At 38.4% G+C, this 15,817-nt stretch overlaps 1 protein-coding gene across 16 annotated transcripts in view; it reads right to left on the bottom strand.

Moving 5' to 3' along the window:
• The window catches only part of ATP2B2 (ATPase plasma membrane Ca2+ transporting 2), a 647,176-nt gene that overhangs the window by 88,304 nt on the left and 543,055 nt on the right, over positions 1-15,817 (bottom strand). For 14 of the 16 annotated variants that reach the window (XM_031955187.1, XM_031955103.1, XM_031955098.1 and 11 more), the window contains 3 exons: positions 10,737-10,778; positions 9,167-9,325; positions 2,635-2,849 (listed from right to left, as the gene is read on the bottom strand). In XM_031955187.1, coding sequence (XP_031811047.1) covers positions 2,635-2,849; positions 9,167-9,325; positions 10,737-10,778 — 416 coding nt within the window. The remainder of the gene's footprint in view (positions 1-2,634; positions 2,850-9,166; positions 9,326-10,736; positions 10,779-15,817) is intronic. The other 2 variants (XM_031955181.1, XM_031955176.1) reach the window with 1 other exon arrangement.

Below are 15,817 nucleotides of genomic sequence, written 5' to 3'. Positions count from 1 at the left end.
CACACAGGAAGTAAATAATTAAAATCTCCATTATTTATTATGGGACTAGTAGAAATGTGTATAGGATCTGGACAAGTGGGCATACCATAACTTATAAATCTATCATGAATAAGGTACCAGTCTGTACCTTGGAGTTGACAACACTTATTTTTGTTTTAAATGATATCTTTTCTTAATAATCATGAAACAAAGATAGAAATTAGATATATTAATGCTTTTATTATAGCTTTTTTATTTACAATATATATGCATGGGTAATTTTTCAACATTGACCCTTGCAAATCCTCCTGTTCCAACTTTTCCCCTCCTTCTCCCCACCCCCTCCCCTAGATGGCAGGTAGACCAATACATGCTAAATAGTTAAAGTATATGTTAAATGAAATATATGTATATAAGATATATTAATATTTGATTATATTATCATGTTCATTTAATATTTTACATTTTCCTTTTTTTAGTGTGGGGAAAAATTTGTAGGATCCTATCTTTTTTTGATTATTTGCCATTGATGAGAGCCTGTCTTTTGGCTCTCATAGATAACTATTTACAGGCAGCCCTACCTACTTGGGGAAAGATACTAGAATTCCAGAGATAGAGAACATGAGAAAATAATTAGCCTCTAGAGGGCTGCATATTCAAACCTATTAAGTGAAAGCAAATACTATACTGTGGGACAGTTGAAAAATCTACCTTGGTCAATAGGGGTTACTTCCCAGAGGATCAGACCAAGAGGGACCAATACAAGAGAGTTCTCCACAGTATTAGTTGTAGAACAAGCGTATTAGTTTAGGTGGAAAAATAAATTCAGTTTGTGAGACTAGTCAAGGACAAAATAAGTTGATTGACCAAAAGAGGGCAGTTCTTACGGTAATTTGCATGAGATACCAAGCCAAGAGGGATCAGAGGTAGGAGCCATACCTGGGGTCAAGAACACTGGCAATGTTAAAGAGATAGGATCTGAAGGGGAACAACAGGAAAATATGATCCAAGCTTGGGCAAACATTTGAGAAACAGCCTATCCAGACCAACCAACTTAAATTCAAAGAATCCAGATCCAACATCAATCAATACATTGAGTCTGGGTACCATCAAATTCTTGAGTTCTGGTATGTCACGACAATCCCAATTGTGCTGTCCCATTGCTTTGAAGGGACCACAGCCATGGACAGCTCCCAGACCCCATTAGTGTTTTCCATAGGGTTATGGATAAAGGACAGCAAACAAGAGTTTTGAACTGTGTAAGTTACCCATCAATTATAGGCCTGGAAACATTTTAACTTGAGGACTAAATTACTGAAAAACAACCCCAGGTGGCAAGCCAACTCTTTCATGTTTGACTAAATAGAGAATTGGGTCCACTGAAATTGCTAATTTGGAGGCCAGCTAAAAATTTTAAAAAGAATTCTCCTGAAAATTCTATGAGATGCTATGTGTTAGATTCAACTCTTGGAATTTGGGGCTTTAAGGTAAAGCTTCTATTTATTTGGTGTACCCTAAAAATGGTAGTGATAAGGTGTGTATAACTTACAGTGAGGCAGCTCTTTTGGGCAACTTTCAAGAGATCTGTTTTCCATATGAAATTACAGCTGGGCACCCAAACCCAAGTCCTAGCTAGGAAACTGGCTCTTGCCATGTACTTGGACGATTCTTGAAAATTCCTTTCTAAAAAATGGGGACATGATTCTTTGCCTTTCCAAGAATATTTGTCCTTCCACCCAGGTGAAATGAAGGCCAATATAAAGGTTACAATGGGGATAATGAACACAGGAGATATTGTGTTCCAGAGTTGAAGTTGGGGCAGAGAACTGGAATTGAATGTCATATATCAATAGCCAACTCAGACAAATGCTGGTCCATTGAGTCTATCATTTAGCTAATGAGTCACAAGGTAGATGTACAACGAGAAGATACAATTGTATTTTTTGGTAGGATATGAAAAGGCAAAGAAGATATCGAGACATTTTGCTTTTCTTTTTCTTTTTTTTTTTTCTGAGGCAATTGGGGTTAAGTGACTTGCCTAGAGTCACACAGCTAACAAGTGCTAAGTGATTGAGGTCAGATTTGAACTCAAATCCTCCTGACTTCAGGGCTGGTGCTCTCTCCACTGTACTAACTAGCTGTCCCATCTTACTTTATAAACACACTTCTGCACCTCTCATTCTTGAATCTGAATTTGGGGGGAGGCTCCTTCGATACTGAGACCATCACCACCTTTGGTGGCACAAGGTTCTCTAACTTGAATCCTTGCTTTATGAAGAACAATTTAATTTTGTCTTCAACTTACCTCTTCCAAGCTTCAAGGGGACCCTTGGGTTCCAGTATTATACTAGGATGAGCTGAATAATTCTGTGGAGCAAGAGTTGAGGCAGGGGCTATAGAAATGATGCTCAGAGCTCCTTTCTAAGGCAGGTGGAGAGGCTTTATGGGAAGGGGTTGGAGCTTCACATGCCCTCTCCCTGAATGACAGCAGTCATCAGCACACTCTTCTCAGCTGCTGCTGTGACCCCAGGCTCTTGCCAAGCCCCAAGACAATTGTCCCCATTGCCCACCATCTGAGAATGAGAAACACAATGTGCTACAGGGGGCTGCATCACCTGATTGGCTCATCACTGGGGTCTTTACCCTGCCTCTTACCTTCACAGAGTAAGCCAAAGAGATGGTGACAGCAAGGGGGAGCCCTTCGGGCACAGCAACCACCAACACAGTCACCCCGATAATGAAGAACTTGACAAAGTATTGCACATAGACTGGAGTACACTCAGGCAGCCAAGGCTTCTTGTTCACCACAAAGGTGTCCACAGTGAAGTACAGCACCAGGATAATCACCGTAATGGCAGACATCACAAGGCCTGGAACACAGGAGAAGACCAACTAAAGGAGATATCAGGGACCAACCCAAGGATGAATCACAAACTCTCAACATTAAAATGCAGCTATGGAGTCCAGTTCATACCTAAGAGAAAACTGCTCTATAACATCCCTGCCAGGTCATCACAGAACATAACATTGGAGAATTTGAGAGATGGGCAACTCATGATATCCGCAGCCATTTGATTTCTTTTTTAGATAGTTCCAGATGTTAAGAAGCTAGTCCAAGCAGAAATCTACCTCTCTGCAATTTCTTGCTGCTACTCTAGGTCCGCCTCTGGAAATGAGCACAAACTTCTCTTCCATGTTAAGACCCTTCAGCTACTTGAGGACAACCAAAATGCCTTGCCTAATATATTTTCCATTCTAAATAGCTCTATTTCTTTTTTGCAAGGGAATTGGGGGCAAGCAATTTGCCCAGGGTCACACAGTTAGTAAATGTTAAGTGTTTCTAATTTTTTAAGCTGAAAAGAAATTGGCAGACTTATAACCAAAGCTTAACTTGAGGATCTTTTCAGGATAGCCAGGTCCTGAGCCCTATTTCTTCTGAATAAGCAAAGTTAGATCAGCAATGAGACAATGAGGATTCCTGGTAGGAAGCTAAGTCTTTGTTTCCTGGATCTTCTTCTACCTGGAGTAGAGAAAAAGTATTTAATTCTGTCCTAGTAGAGTCAAGTTTAAATTCCTAACTTGTATGACTTTAGCCAACTCATTTCTTTCCATTCGCCTTAGTTTCCTCACTTATAAAGTCAAAAGGTTGGACTAGATGGCCTCGGAGGCCCTTTCCAATCCAGATCAATATCTGATTAGGAGTCTATATGCTGATCCCTGGACTGTGAATCTGACATTTCCTGCCTTGATTCATATTCCAGAAGGAGGAAATGTGTACAAAGCAATGAAAAGTTATTTTATTGTCCTATCTTAGTTGGAATGTTCTTCCTTCCCACACTTTACCAATCCAGCAAGACCTAGCTTTAGCTTATTTTTAATACAAAGCCACTTCAAGGGCCATTCATTCCCATTCATGTTCCTCATTTCTAAGCTCGTGCTATTTATGACCTGAGCCACATAATCATTTTTGTAGTTGTTCACAGCCTCACGTCACATGCTGTCACTTCATGTATGTATTTCAGACTAACATCATATCCCCAACTAGAATATAAGCTCCATGAAGGTAGGAATCATGGCTTAGCATTCCTTCTCTCTTTTCCCCATCTTTGTATTTATTTTTTTAATTGTTTGAAATAAGTAAGTCCTTTTTCTGGAAGACTCCCACCTGATGAGCCTCACCTAAACATAGCGGGTTCATGTCACTCACTTTGATGACATGGCTCTGTTACAGCCCATCTGGCATGAGGGCTATTCTCTCAGTGTTTCACCTAAGCTTCTCCTTTGGGATTCATAGAATCATAGCCCTTTAGAATCCGCAGAGACCTTAGTGATTGTCTAGTTCACACTTCTATAGGGATCCATAAACTGGAAACAATTTGTTCAAAGTCAAACAAACTGGGATTAGCAGTCAATCTTCAGTTTCAATCCCAGCTCTGTCATCGACTGATTCACATTTATCTTGGTGCCTCTGTTCTCCCATCTCCTTTGGAGTCCAAAACAAGGTCATTTAACTGTGTGATTTATGAACTGGCTCTGAGGTAGAGCAGCTCCAGAAAGAGGATTTTTTATGATGGCAATGTTACTGGGATGGAAGTCAATACCTACTGTATCAGATATGTCACTCACTCCTAAGGTGACATTCATTTGTGGCCAGCAGCTCTGATGTGGTTTTTAAATCAACAGCCTCATTATTTCCTATTTATTCATATTTTCTGCTGAATGTGTCCCTCAGTGACTTCCAAGAGTGTCTCTTCTGCCTCCCTCTTTGAATTAGTCAGTTTTTTCTGCAGCCTGCTCACAAGATCTCAGATAAGGCTCTGTTCACATTGGGAAGGCTGGTTTCCTAAGAAGGGTACTTTGGACCATGTTCTCATTGAATGCTAATGTGATAGACATTTATTAAGTACTAATTTTGTGCTGAGCTCAACTCAGTAGAGAGACAGTAATACTTGAAAGAATGGGACAAACCTCTCAAATAAATGGAATAAAGTTTGTTTTATTTTGATTCCTAGGAGATAATGAGGATCAGTGAGCAAAAGTTTCCACAAGAGAGAAGTTTCTGACATTCTTAGAGATCCTACCATTGGATACACAGCATTACAAAAAAATCTATTTGGTAATAAATAAAAAATATTTAGTAAGTGCTTATTATGAGCATGGAAGTATAATGTAGTCAAAAGATATCTGGCCTGAGAACCAGGAAGACCTGAGTTCATGTTCTGCCTTTTAAATTATGAACTGAGTAACCTTGAGCAAGTGCCATAATTTCTGAATGCCCCCAGGCAACTCTGTAAAATGATAAATTTGTCAATTTGCATTAGTAGAGAGAGTTTCTTCACTGGGTGTTTTCTATTCTAATGAAATTACATTTCTATTAAAAAAAAATGAACAGGACATTGTGTGCTTCTCACTGGTGTTATGTTGTTTCAGAACAATATGAGTAACATCTCATATAATGTCAGGGATTTTTCTTTTTTATAAATAATAGCTTTTTTATTTTTTTCAAAATGCACGTGAAGTTAAAGGGATGCAGAAAATGTCAAAGATGGGAGTGACCAACCCTCTCATTTTACTGAAGAGAAGAAAACTGAAGGAGAAGGGAAATGATTTGCTTAAGATTACCTACAGAAGGAATGTTCCACCAGAGCTAGGAATCTGATTTCAAGTTCAAGTTCAGGGTTTTCTCTATCATATAAATTCTGGTCTTGTGAATGGAGAAGGAGGTTGGACTAGAAATTCTGTGAGCTTCTCACCTTCAGCTTATATCTCTCAAGTCTATACATGACAATTAGCAATAATAATAAAAAATAAATAAATGAAATGGAGTTTTAGAGTTTGCACAGTTTTATATCTGTACATATATAAAGCACACACGTACACACACACACATATATATATACATACATACACATGTGTTCATATATGTATATATGTACATGTGTATGTACCTATTTGACAAAGGCCTGCAGGAGAAACCAAAAGCTATAAATCACTCCTGCTAAGCAATGCACAAGTTGGATAGGAAGATGACATATGAAACAATAAATTGATAATTTGCTAACAGTCAGTCCTTTAGGTGCTTAGAGGAAGAAGAGGTCATCATAAGCTGTCAGGATCATGGAATTATTTTTGCAGGAAGGGGAGTTTGAAGCAAAGGTTGGATTTAAATAGAGACTGCAGCCTAAATAAAGACAGAAACACAAATTCCCAGGGACACATATGGGGAAAAGTTAACCAAGTATAATTATTACTGAGGACCTAAACAGGAAGAAAGAATAATGGTCTTCAACCAAAAAGAAATAGGTTGAAACACTAACTGGGACACTTCCTAGTTATGCGACTCTGGGAAAGTCAGTTAACCTTTCTGAGCTTTAACTTCCTCATGTGTGAAATGGGAATACATGATGCTAGCAAGTCCTTCCTGACAGGGTTAGAAGGCAGATGCTTAGTAAATCACCAAGACTAAGGAAATCAGGCTGTGATGGCAAACTGAAGTAAGGCTATGGGAGGGCTTTGAAGACTAATGTTTGTCAATGCCATGTTCAGTATCACCAAGAGGAAGCCTATATACTTGCACTCCTTTGTGGATGCTGAGCAGTCAGCACTTGACAAGTGGATCCTGGTCCGCCAAGCAGCAGCAATGCATCCCAGGTGCCAGAAAGGCTCCATGCCTGGATTCTGCATGCAGCTGCAGGGCCCCCTGCTGTTCTGCCTTAAAGGCCACGTGTTCCAGGCCCTGCCTTACATGTTCAGAGCCTGGAAACTGAGCTCAGGATCGTTACAATGCTCCTCATTTAAATATAGTCAGCAAAGCCTATAATTTGCTACTGTTCTCCAAACCATGGCTGCTATAATTAGAGCTGGGGGACAGCACCTGCTGAAGAGTAGAGAAGCAAGGAATTTGTGTTTAGCTTTCACTACAACTAATGTCCTCATGGAGTCAAGCAGAGTAGGGAAAGCCCTGGGAGCTAACCTGAGTGAAACAGTATTCTGTTCCTGAGAGACAAAGTTGTATTTTCATAAAAGACCTTCAGGAGACATGGCCTCCTTACCCTACATTCTTGTTTTCTTATCTATTAGTGGATCCCTGACTTTTCTCATCTGTATAATTGGGATAATTCAATTTTTGGGAGGCATGGTACAATGGAAAATATTTTGAGGGCTTGGAATCAAATCCCAATTCTGTTTTTTATTATCTATATAACCTTGAGAAAAATGCTTCACCCCTTTGGAACACCATTCTTTATCTTTAAAGTATGAAGGTTGGGCTGCATGATCTCTAAATTCTTTTCCAAGTCTAGAACTATGATTAGCAATTTATAAAGGTAAGCACTTTTGTAAGGGTAGCACTTTACAAACTATTTGTCTATGATTAGTGCCCCTATTTGCTCCTTAAAATACTTGGCTAGTTATTGCTGACCAAGTTCAGATTATTGGCTATCTGCTCAGAGCCTGACAGTTTTTGATACAAACTGAATCAATAAATGTTAAATGAATGCTAAATAAAACCTGATTGAGTGATGACATATCTGAATGTAGCACACAACTAAGAAGGTGTCAAGTAATACAGGACTTCAAGAAAATACAGTACACCTGCAAGACCTAGACTCCCAGGAACAGCCTCACCATTTGGAGCTCTCCAAGGTGCTGATACTAATGTCTCTTATACCAGTTCATCCCAAACAGATAAACTCTTCATTTCTTTATATTCCACTTGTTTACAATCAACAGTGCATTATTCTACAGGATGATTCACCAATTTTAATAATTTAAAACTATATAAAACTTCAGGAACAAGCTGTTTATAAGAGATATCACTCCTTTCTTCAGAATGGAAAAATCATATAATTATACAATAAACTAATCTATATTAAGAAGCAAGCTTCACAATCTGAGAGACAATCCAAAGTAACATTGTTCTGATGATCTGACAATGCAGTGAGGTGAAAATAACCATATTGACTCAAAAGATCTTATTTTTAATCCCATCTTTGTTGCATTGTCCTGAATTGTAAAGTAAAGGCATTAGACTACTTGATCCAAAGTACTTTTTATTGAAATTCTCATGGTTATACATATTTCCCTCATTTGTGAATACCAAATGGATGTTTTCTCTTATCCTTGAGAATGTCACATGTCATCTACAGAAGGACACTGAGTCATTTACATCGTACATAGAAACAGCATTATTAATTTTTTTTTTGGTACTCTTATCATAAAAAACAGTAAAGCTTGCCAATAGGCAAACACAATAGGAAAAGTATCTATGTCTTGAAAAAAGAACAAAGGTAGAAGTTGGTAGATATGCCTTTTAGCCATTTATTTAAATAAAAAAATATTCCTTGAGAGTCTACTTTATGTAAAAGACACTATACAAGAATTAGAGGAGAAAAAAGAGACTAAGTCCCCAAGATGCTTACTGCCCACTAGGAGAGATTATAATAAATGTACATATACACAAATAATTACATGTTCTCCCTACCGAACTGAGAATACTTTTATTTGTTGTGTTATACTTCACCAAGAGAGTTGAGCTACAGGTCTATTTGATATAGACCTTGGAAACAAGAGATGTGATCTCTAGCAATATAATAATTTGTTATTATTATAACAAAATTATACTATGCTGAAATAATGATACAAAGAAATTAAATAATTATTTATTAGCACCTAGAGTGTGCAAGACACTGAGCATATAAATATAAAAATGGGAGTCTTTCTCTCAAGGTGTTTCCATTCTCTTGGATATCCAATAATATTAGAATAAAACATGATAGAGGGCATTTTTGTAACTATTTGTTCACTTCTTCTGCCCTCTTTAAGTTTCTTTCCAGGTTTGATTACATCTGCTTTCCTTTGTTTGATTTGTTTGACTACATTTGCCTGCCTCCCACAGCCAACCTCTATGTCTTTCACATAGGTGTTTAATAAATACTTTCTGACTAACTATTCATTCCACTTTCCATTGTATCATTATTATGTATGTATTTGTTCCTCCTTCCCTATTAGAGTCAAAATTCATAAGAAAAGACCCTGTGTTGTACTTCCCATTATACTGCATTCTACCCAGGGTAAAGTGAAGTGAACTAAAATGAATTGAACTAAAGCCGACATTTGTTTGGTCAGATGTGAAGTGTGTTATTCTCTTTCCCTTGATCCTTCCCTCTCCTTCAGCTGGAACACTTACCTGCCTTGCCTATCTGCACAGCCAGCTTGGTCAGCTTCCCCTGCAAGACTGATTTTTCCTTTTTGTGCATGTTGGCTTTCTTCTTGTCATCTCCATCTCCCCCTTCGGCACTCTTCAGAGGCTGCATCTCCATGGCTGCTGCCCCATCCTGTTGTTTGGCTACCAATGCAGAACACATACCATCATCTTAAAGTCCAGAACCCCACTCTATTGCATAGCTGTGATGTCAAGGAACTGCCCCCTCTCTAACAGGAATGAGCCTGAAACTGCATGGAGGAACCAATGCCAGGAGGCAGGATAAAGAAGTCCCCCAGGGCAGAGTAATATAGATCCACTAGTTGGGTTAGAAGATTGTGGTCTTCAGGCAGAGGAGAGTCAGACTTTCTCAAGAAATCTGTGATTGACTCCCCAGGCAGAGCAATGGATATCACAATGCTTGGCCAATAATATTCTAGGAAATCTTGAAAGAACTCGGAGTACAATTGTGGTTTTCTAGTGGTAAGAGTTCATGTTCCATGTTCCTCCCCATTCCTATCTTACTCAGAAACTCCATCACATAGATTATGGTCATTGGGCCCATTCTATATGATTGGAACTTGATCTCAGCCATGTAACTCATGAGATACGAGTTTCATTAATAAAGACAAGATCATTTGTCCATAAAGTATTCAAGGTCATAATCTCCCAAAACTCCAAGGGCTCTAGCATAATTCTTAAGGAGACATTTGGTATTCAGTGGGCCCAAAGCAGAGATCAATTCTAAAACCTAGGTCTACTTTCATATTCCAAAGAATTTAGGAAGTATGAAGGGCATAAGTATCCAACCCCACTTAATTCCTAACAATCATCTTCCCTCTGAAATGGATGCATCACTAGCCTGGGATCATAACACAGTGACTTCTATTCAAAATGACTTATTTCATGAATCAGATATTAAAACCCATATATCTACATACCATTCAGAGCAAATTTCCATGCTTCTCTCATTCAGAGATGAGAACAGAGACTTACTCAAGCTGTGCCCCCAAAGCAGTGCTATAGACTAGGCTGAGCTTTCATGTCTGCTCTTAGGACATCAGGTGATGGCTACCAGGGATGAAAGAAACCAAGGAAAGCTATTCCTTATCCCTTAGTCCCAGGTTTAGGCTTCCTGCCATCCTATTTGTTCATCCCCCAAAGTTAACCTCAAATCTTAACCACGAAAACCTGGTTGATTCTCAGACACTGACTGTCCTGGACCACATTGGACCATGAACAGCTTCCATCCTGAAAAACTTGCAGAACACCAACCAGAGCCCCTAGTCAAACTAAGTAAAGAAAAGAGGCCTGGGGAAACTTGACTTTTATGTGACTCAGATTTGGATTGTTAGTATTTTTTCAAGTCAAGTCCAAGTAACAACTATATCCACTAAAAAGGCTACACGTCCTTGGATAGGTATGTATGTGCCTGGCAAATTGGCCTTCACTATAAGGTCAATCTCTTTTCACTCTGCTTTGAAGTTCACATTCTTAGGAAGGGGGCTGGGACCACACATCACATACCACAACCTGGTTAAAATGGAAGGGTTACCTTTGCTCTGGCTGGTGTCCATATTGCCATCCTGCATTTTACCTACATGATAAAGAATTTTAACAAACAACAAAGAACAGACAATATATGGTCATCACACAAACAGAACACTGTGATGGACATTTAAATCAAAGACTGGATAATGAACTGGTTTCAGGGACATCTCTTCTTTCATGACTTGGGGGAGTACCTATCTAACTAGGTCCCAAACAGAAAAAAGAAAACCATTGTAATTCCCTGTGGAATTATGCAACATCTGCCAATTCAGATGGGGTCTATGAATGTCTTTCTTTGGAGGGGATGACTATAATCCAGGGAATAAGATCTTCAAATGAAGTATATCCTTATCCCTAATATGGTATACAGGTACCTATAAATATCCCCATGGTAACTAAAACGGTTTACCAAGTTTATTTACTTAAGGTTAGTATACCATCTACCTCCAAAAGGACTTAAGGTAGCTTACAGATGAAAACACAGAGCAAGGTAAGAGAAAGAGAAAATAGGTCATTATTCATGTGAAGGAAAAAGAAGGAATAAGTACTCTCAGGCCTCTGAATTAAGTGTAATATAACATTTGGACAATAAAAATAGTACTTATTTTCTGGCAAATAAGGCAAAAACAGAAACAAATTGTGGAATTGTCATCTGTCTGATAAAAGCAAAGCAGGCATATTTCATTTTCAAAGATTTTTATCATTGTGGTTGTTGATTTATTTAGGGATTTTGTTCCTAAATTGGGACGAGTTATGATTTGGAGAAACATAATCAGTACTGGATTCAGAGCATGGTGTTTGGTGTAACTTCTTTTTGAACAATCAGAGAGATTGGCTTAAGATTTCCCCTTCCCTTTCTAGTTTCTTCAGTCCCCTTGGACAGAACTTCATAAGCAATAAAACAACTGGAGGATGACAAACTCAATGGAGAATTAAAATATATGCATGTACATATATACACAGATGAATATAATATGTACATATACATACATGTATATGTATAGACTCAAGGCATCAGAATATTCCACACACTCTGGTCACTGAGCCAAAGGATAATCAAGATTTTCCTGTACATACAACCTTCTCTGTCTATCTCAGCATCAAGGCATGACTTTGCTGATGAACAGCTATGATGATGATGTTTTGTGGGTTTATTTTGTCACTGAGTGGACAGCTGTCCAGAAAATGTCAGCACTAAAGATACCATGAGCAATTGCTGCCTGGATTGCTTCTACTTTTTAATCTATCAAGGTTGGTGGGCTGTCTACTGCCACCATGGCTGGCTAATTTCTCACAACAGGTTCTTACCATTCTCCTACTATTCTCTAAACTGCAAAATGCTTGTCATATTGTGAATCTTGGAAGGGAGACTAAAGTATTATCTGACATGTTCCAAAGCAAGGAAAAATGTTAAAATTCTTACTAGATGCAGCCTGAACACCAAAGGAGATGCCAAATTAGATCATCAAAATGGGAACAATTTGATATGAGGACCAGAGTAAAGGAATGAAGACAATGACTGAAACGTGTCTGGGAAGCCTGGGGTCATAGAACATATATTCAAAGTCAAGGTGTATATAAACAAACAAATCCAAGGCCCTATATCAACCTAGATAAAAGGAACAACATTCTCCAGTTGGCTGATCCACCAATATCAAGGAAGGCTCATGAGATAGACTCTCCTCATGGAGAGAAGAGGGGGAAAGACTACGTAGTCTGGGTGAGATGGTCATTCCATTAGGTTATGATCACAGAAGTAAAAATTGGAATAGACCAGAAGGAAGGGATTATGGTTCAAAATAGGGGTTTTGACCTTTTTTAAACTATTCGATGAGCTACAAAAAAAAGAAATTCTTTTAAAATTCAACTAAGTCAAATCAATCACATGTTAAATCTCTTAACTCCTTGCATTTGTATCATTGCATTTGTATATATCTTTTTTCTAATTTCCTGAAAACTATTTTCTAGAGCAAGAAGAGACTTTAGAGACAACCTTGTCCACTCTCTCATTTGACAAGGAGTGCTGGGACCAGAAAGAGGAAGAGGCTTGCCCAGAATGGAATAACTACCAAATCTCAGGCCTGAGATTTGAACTTAGTCTTCCAACTCCAAATTTTCTTCCCCCCCCCCTTTCCCTCTGTGCTATACAGCTTCCCTTAGTCAAAAAGTGATATACATTTAAAAGTTGAAAGGATAAAAACTCAAGGGATTACTTTGCCATTTAACTTTTTAACTTTAATTGATTTCAATGTCTGTGCCTTAGGATCTGTGACAGTTCACAAAATCTGCCACAAGGGAAATGTTTTCATTATCCAGGCATTAAGAGGACACTGTGTGGGCTATCTCTCTTGGCATTCTTCAAAACCAAAAAGAGGGAAAGAGCCTTTTTCTTCAATGTTTGGTGGCCAGTCCATCCCAAATGGTACTGTCCAAAAAAGGTACCTGGCTGACCACATTTTGCTCATCATCCCCGTGACGTCTCTATTCAGTACCTCTGACTTTCCTCAAGTCATTTCTTCCCTCAAATTCTCAGTTATCTCATTTATAAATTGAGGGTTTGAATTATCTGTTGTCTAGTGTCCTTTCTGGTTCTAAATCTGTGATACAACATTCCTATACTTCCTCCACTAAATAATCAGAATACAGGGAATGCAGGTTTGCTAATTGGTTTCTCAAGCTGCTCACCTTTGGAAAGGATCAATTGCCCAAGGAATTCTATTTCCCAAAAGACAATTAGAACTCACTAGAGAGGGGGAGGAAGAGGAACAAGAAAGGAAGTAGTTTCTTTATCTCAGAAGACTGAGATACAAGAACACTTCAGGAATAGCAGAGTTGATCTTTGAATGCCAAGAAATATGCTATGCTGGCCTTTGCTTGAGCTTTGTTAAGAGTTATTTCTATGAGATAAGATGGGGGAAAGAAAATTAGGGACAAGTTATTGAAAACTGTTTTCCTTTCTGTCTTCAAGGGAACTAGTTCTACAGAGATAGAACAAATAAAGCATAAGAAGTGCATATGCATTGAACATATCATCAGAACAGAATTCAGAAGACATGAATTCTGGGTCTTGACACTTTGTGTCGTGAGACCTTGGATAAGGCAAGTAAGCTCTGGGTCTCAGTTTTACCATCTATAAAATTCAAAATGATATTGCCTATCTAATTTCCAAGGTGAGAGGTAGCATGGCATAGGGGAGAGAGGACGTGTTTAAGAGTTACTGTGAAAAGGCTTTAAGTCCTGCCTATGATATACCATCTGTGTTACTCTCTGGACAAGTTATTTCACAAGGCAACTCTCTAAGAAAGTAAGTCACAAAGAAAATGTCTATTGGCATAACTAGAAGGAGTTTCCACACCAGAAGTCTCCTATATAGTTGAAAACATAGGTCTGATCCCAAAGTAAAACAAAATACTTCCAAGATAATAAATATATTTTTATTAAATATTTACAATTGTAAGAGGTTATCACTTACTCCCCAGGTGAGACTTGGAAATTCCTTTTTTTTAATGATCAAATCTACTGGGAAAGAGCCATAGTTTGACTCCTGGATGTCATATGAAAGGAAACCTCCCCCATTGGTGTATGATTTCAAAACATTAAGGATGATGCAAAGAGAGAAAAACTTTGATGTACTTCATCCATCAGTGAGACATTGGAATCCTCTAAATTGTTCTCATCTGTTATCGAGCACTCTCCTTCCCTTTCCACTTTCCTCCAGAAATCCCCAGTCAGTCATCAAAGAGTTAAATATGTACAGGAAGTATGTACAGGAAAAGAATTTGCTTTGGTTCCTTTGAAAATTCCCTCCTCTAAATCCTGCCATCCTTTTAATATAAACAATTTCAGGGGTGAATTAAAAGAATCATGGGTTTAAAAAAACATACTAAGCCTACTGAGGAAGAATGGACTTCAATGCATGATTTTATTGAGCACAAAGAGCCTTTGTTGGCATTGCATAGTTTCTGATTAAATAACCATGTGCTCATTAAGACCAATTCATTAATTTCATCATTTAATTCCAATCCTATCTACATGGCCATGAAAATACCAGCAAACCTGTTCTTTCAGGAAAATAGAGGATAAGAGGCTGGGGGACGTATGTATGGCTAGGTGAATATTACTAAACATTTGCTGTTTTAGGGATGGAAATGGGAGCTTGGAGGAACTTTCTTTAAAATGAAGCCATTTTACAAAAAACCTTGAGCTTATTATGTACAATTCTCCTCAGTTCTCATTTAACCAAAATGATCATTCCCCCAACACTGTCAAGCTCTACAAGAAGGAAGACCCTGGGTCTAATCTGAGACAGAAGAAGTCTCTTTGTGATCCATAATGACTGTTGATAAAGCTATGGACAGGGATATGGGCCTGGTGAGAGACAAACATCACAATACAAGGGGCCAGAAGTCAGGGAGCCTCCAATTATCCCTGGAAGAAGGCCAGACACAGACCCAGTTCCATGAGTCTGTGTAGCTCAAACAGGCTCAAGAAGAAAACTTTTAAAGTTGAAAAACCAAAATTAGATTAGCCTAGGAAATTGCATAAGAGTTGAAAAGTTGAGCTTTGAAGCAAAGGAAATGTCTCTTGCTGGAATCTTAGGAGAGGTGGGTCACCTTTTTCCATTGTCTAAATGCATTCCCATCATGCATAACTTGATACTAAAATGGACTACTCAGGTCAGATAGCCTAATCCCACAATGGGCATCAAGGTCATATTATTGTCTCCAGCACTAATGGGAAATTCAGCATTTGTATATTTGGGGGAAGATGTCCAATAGAAAATTCTACTAATTTACATTAGGATCTACACCTCTAACACTCACCCTCTGAAATAAGAAGCTCAGCATTTTTATCCTGAATAGTTTTTACTACAAATGGATTGCTCTCCTTCCTCAAATCCATTATACTACCCAAAGCCACAAATCAAGAAGCTCAGGCCCTTACTCTCAGTTCCTTAAACATAAAGATAGGGTCTTGGGCCTTTAAAGAAAAGACAGTGGAACTGATCCATGACAGTATCAAGCTAAAAGCAGAAAGAGGCTGGTCCGAGGGGGAGATGTGATACTGCAGATCCCAATTACTATC

The sequence above is a fragment of the Sarcophilus harrisii genome, chromosome 1 (assembly GCF_902635505.1).
Source record: "Sarcophilus harrisii chromosome 1, mSarHar1.11, whole genome shotgun sequence".
Taxonomy (NCBI): domain Eukaryota; kingdom Metazoa; phylum Chordata; class Mammalia; order Dasyuromorphia; family Dasyuridae; genus Sarcophilus; species Sarcophilus harrisii.
This window is presented reverse-complemented; position numbering and strand designations above follow the sequence as displayed.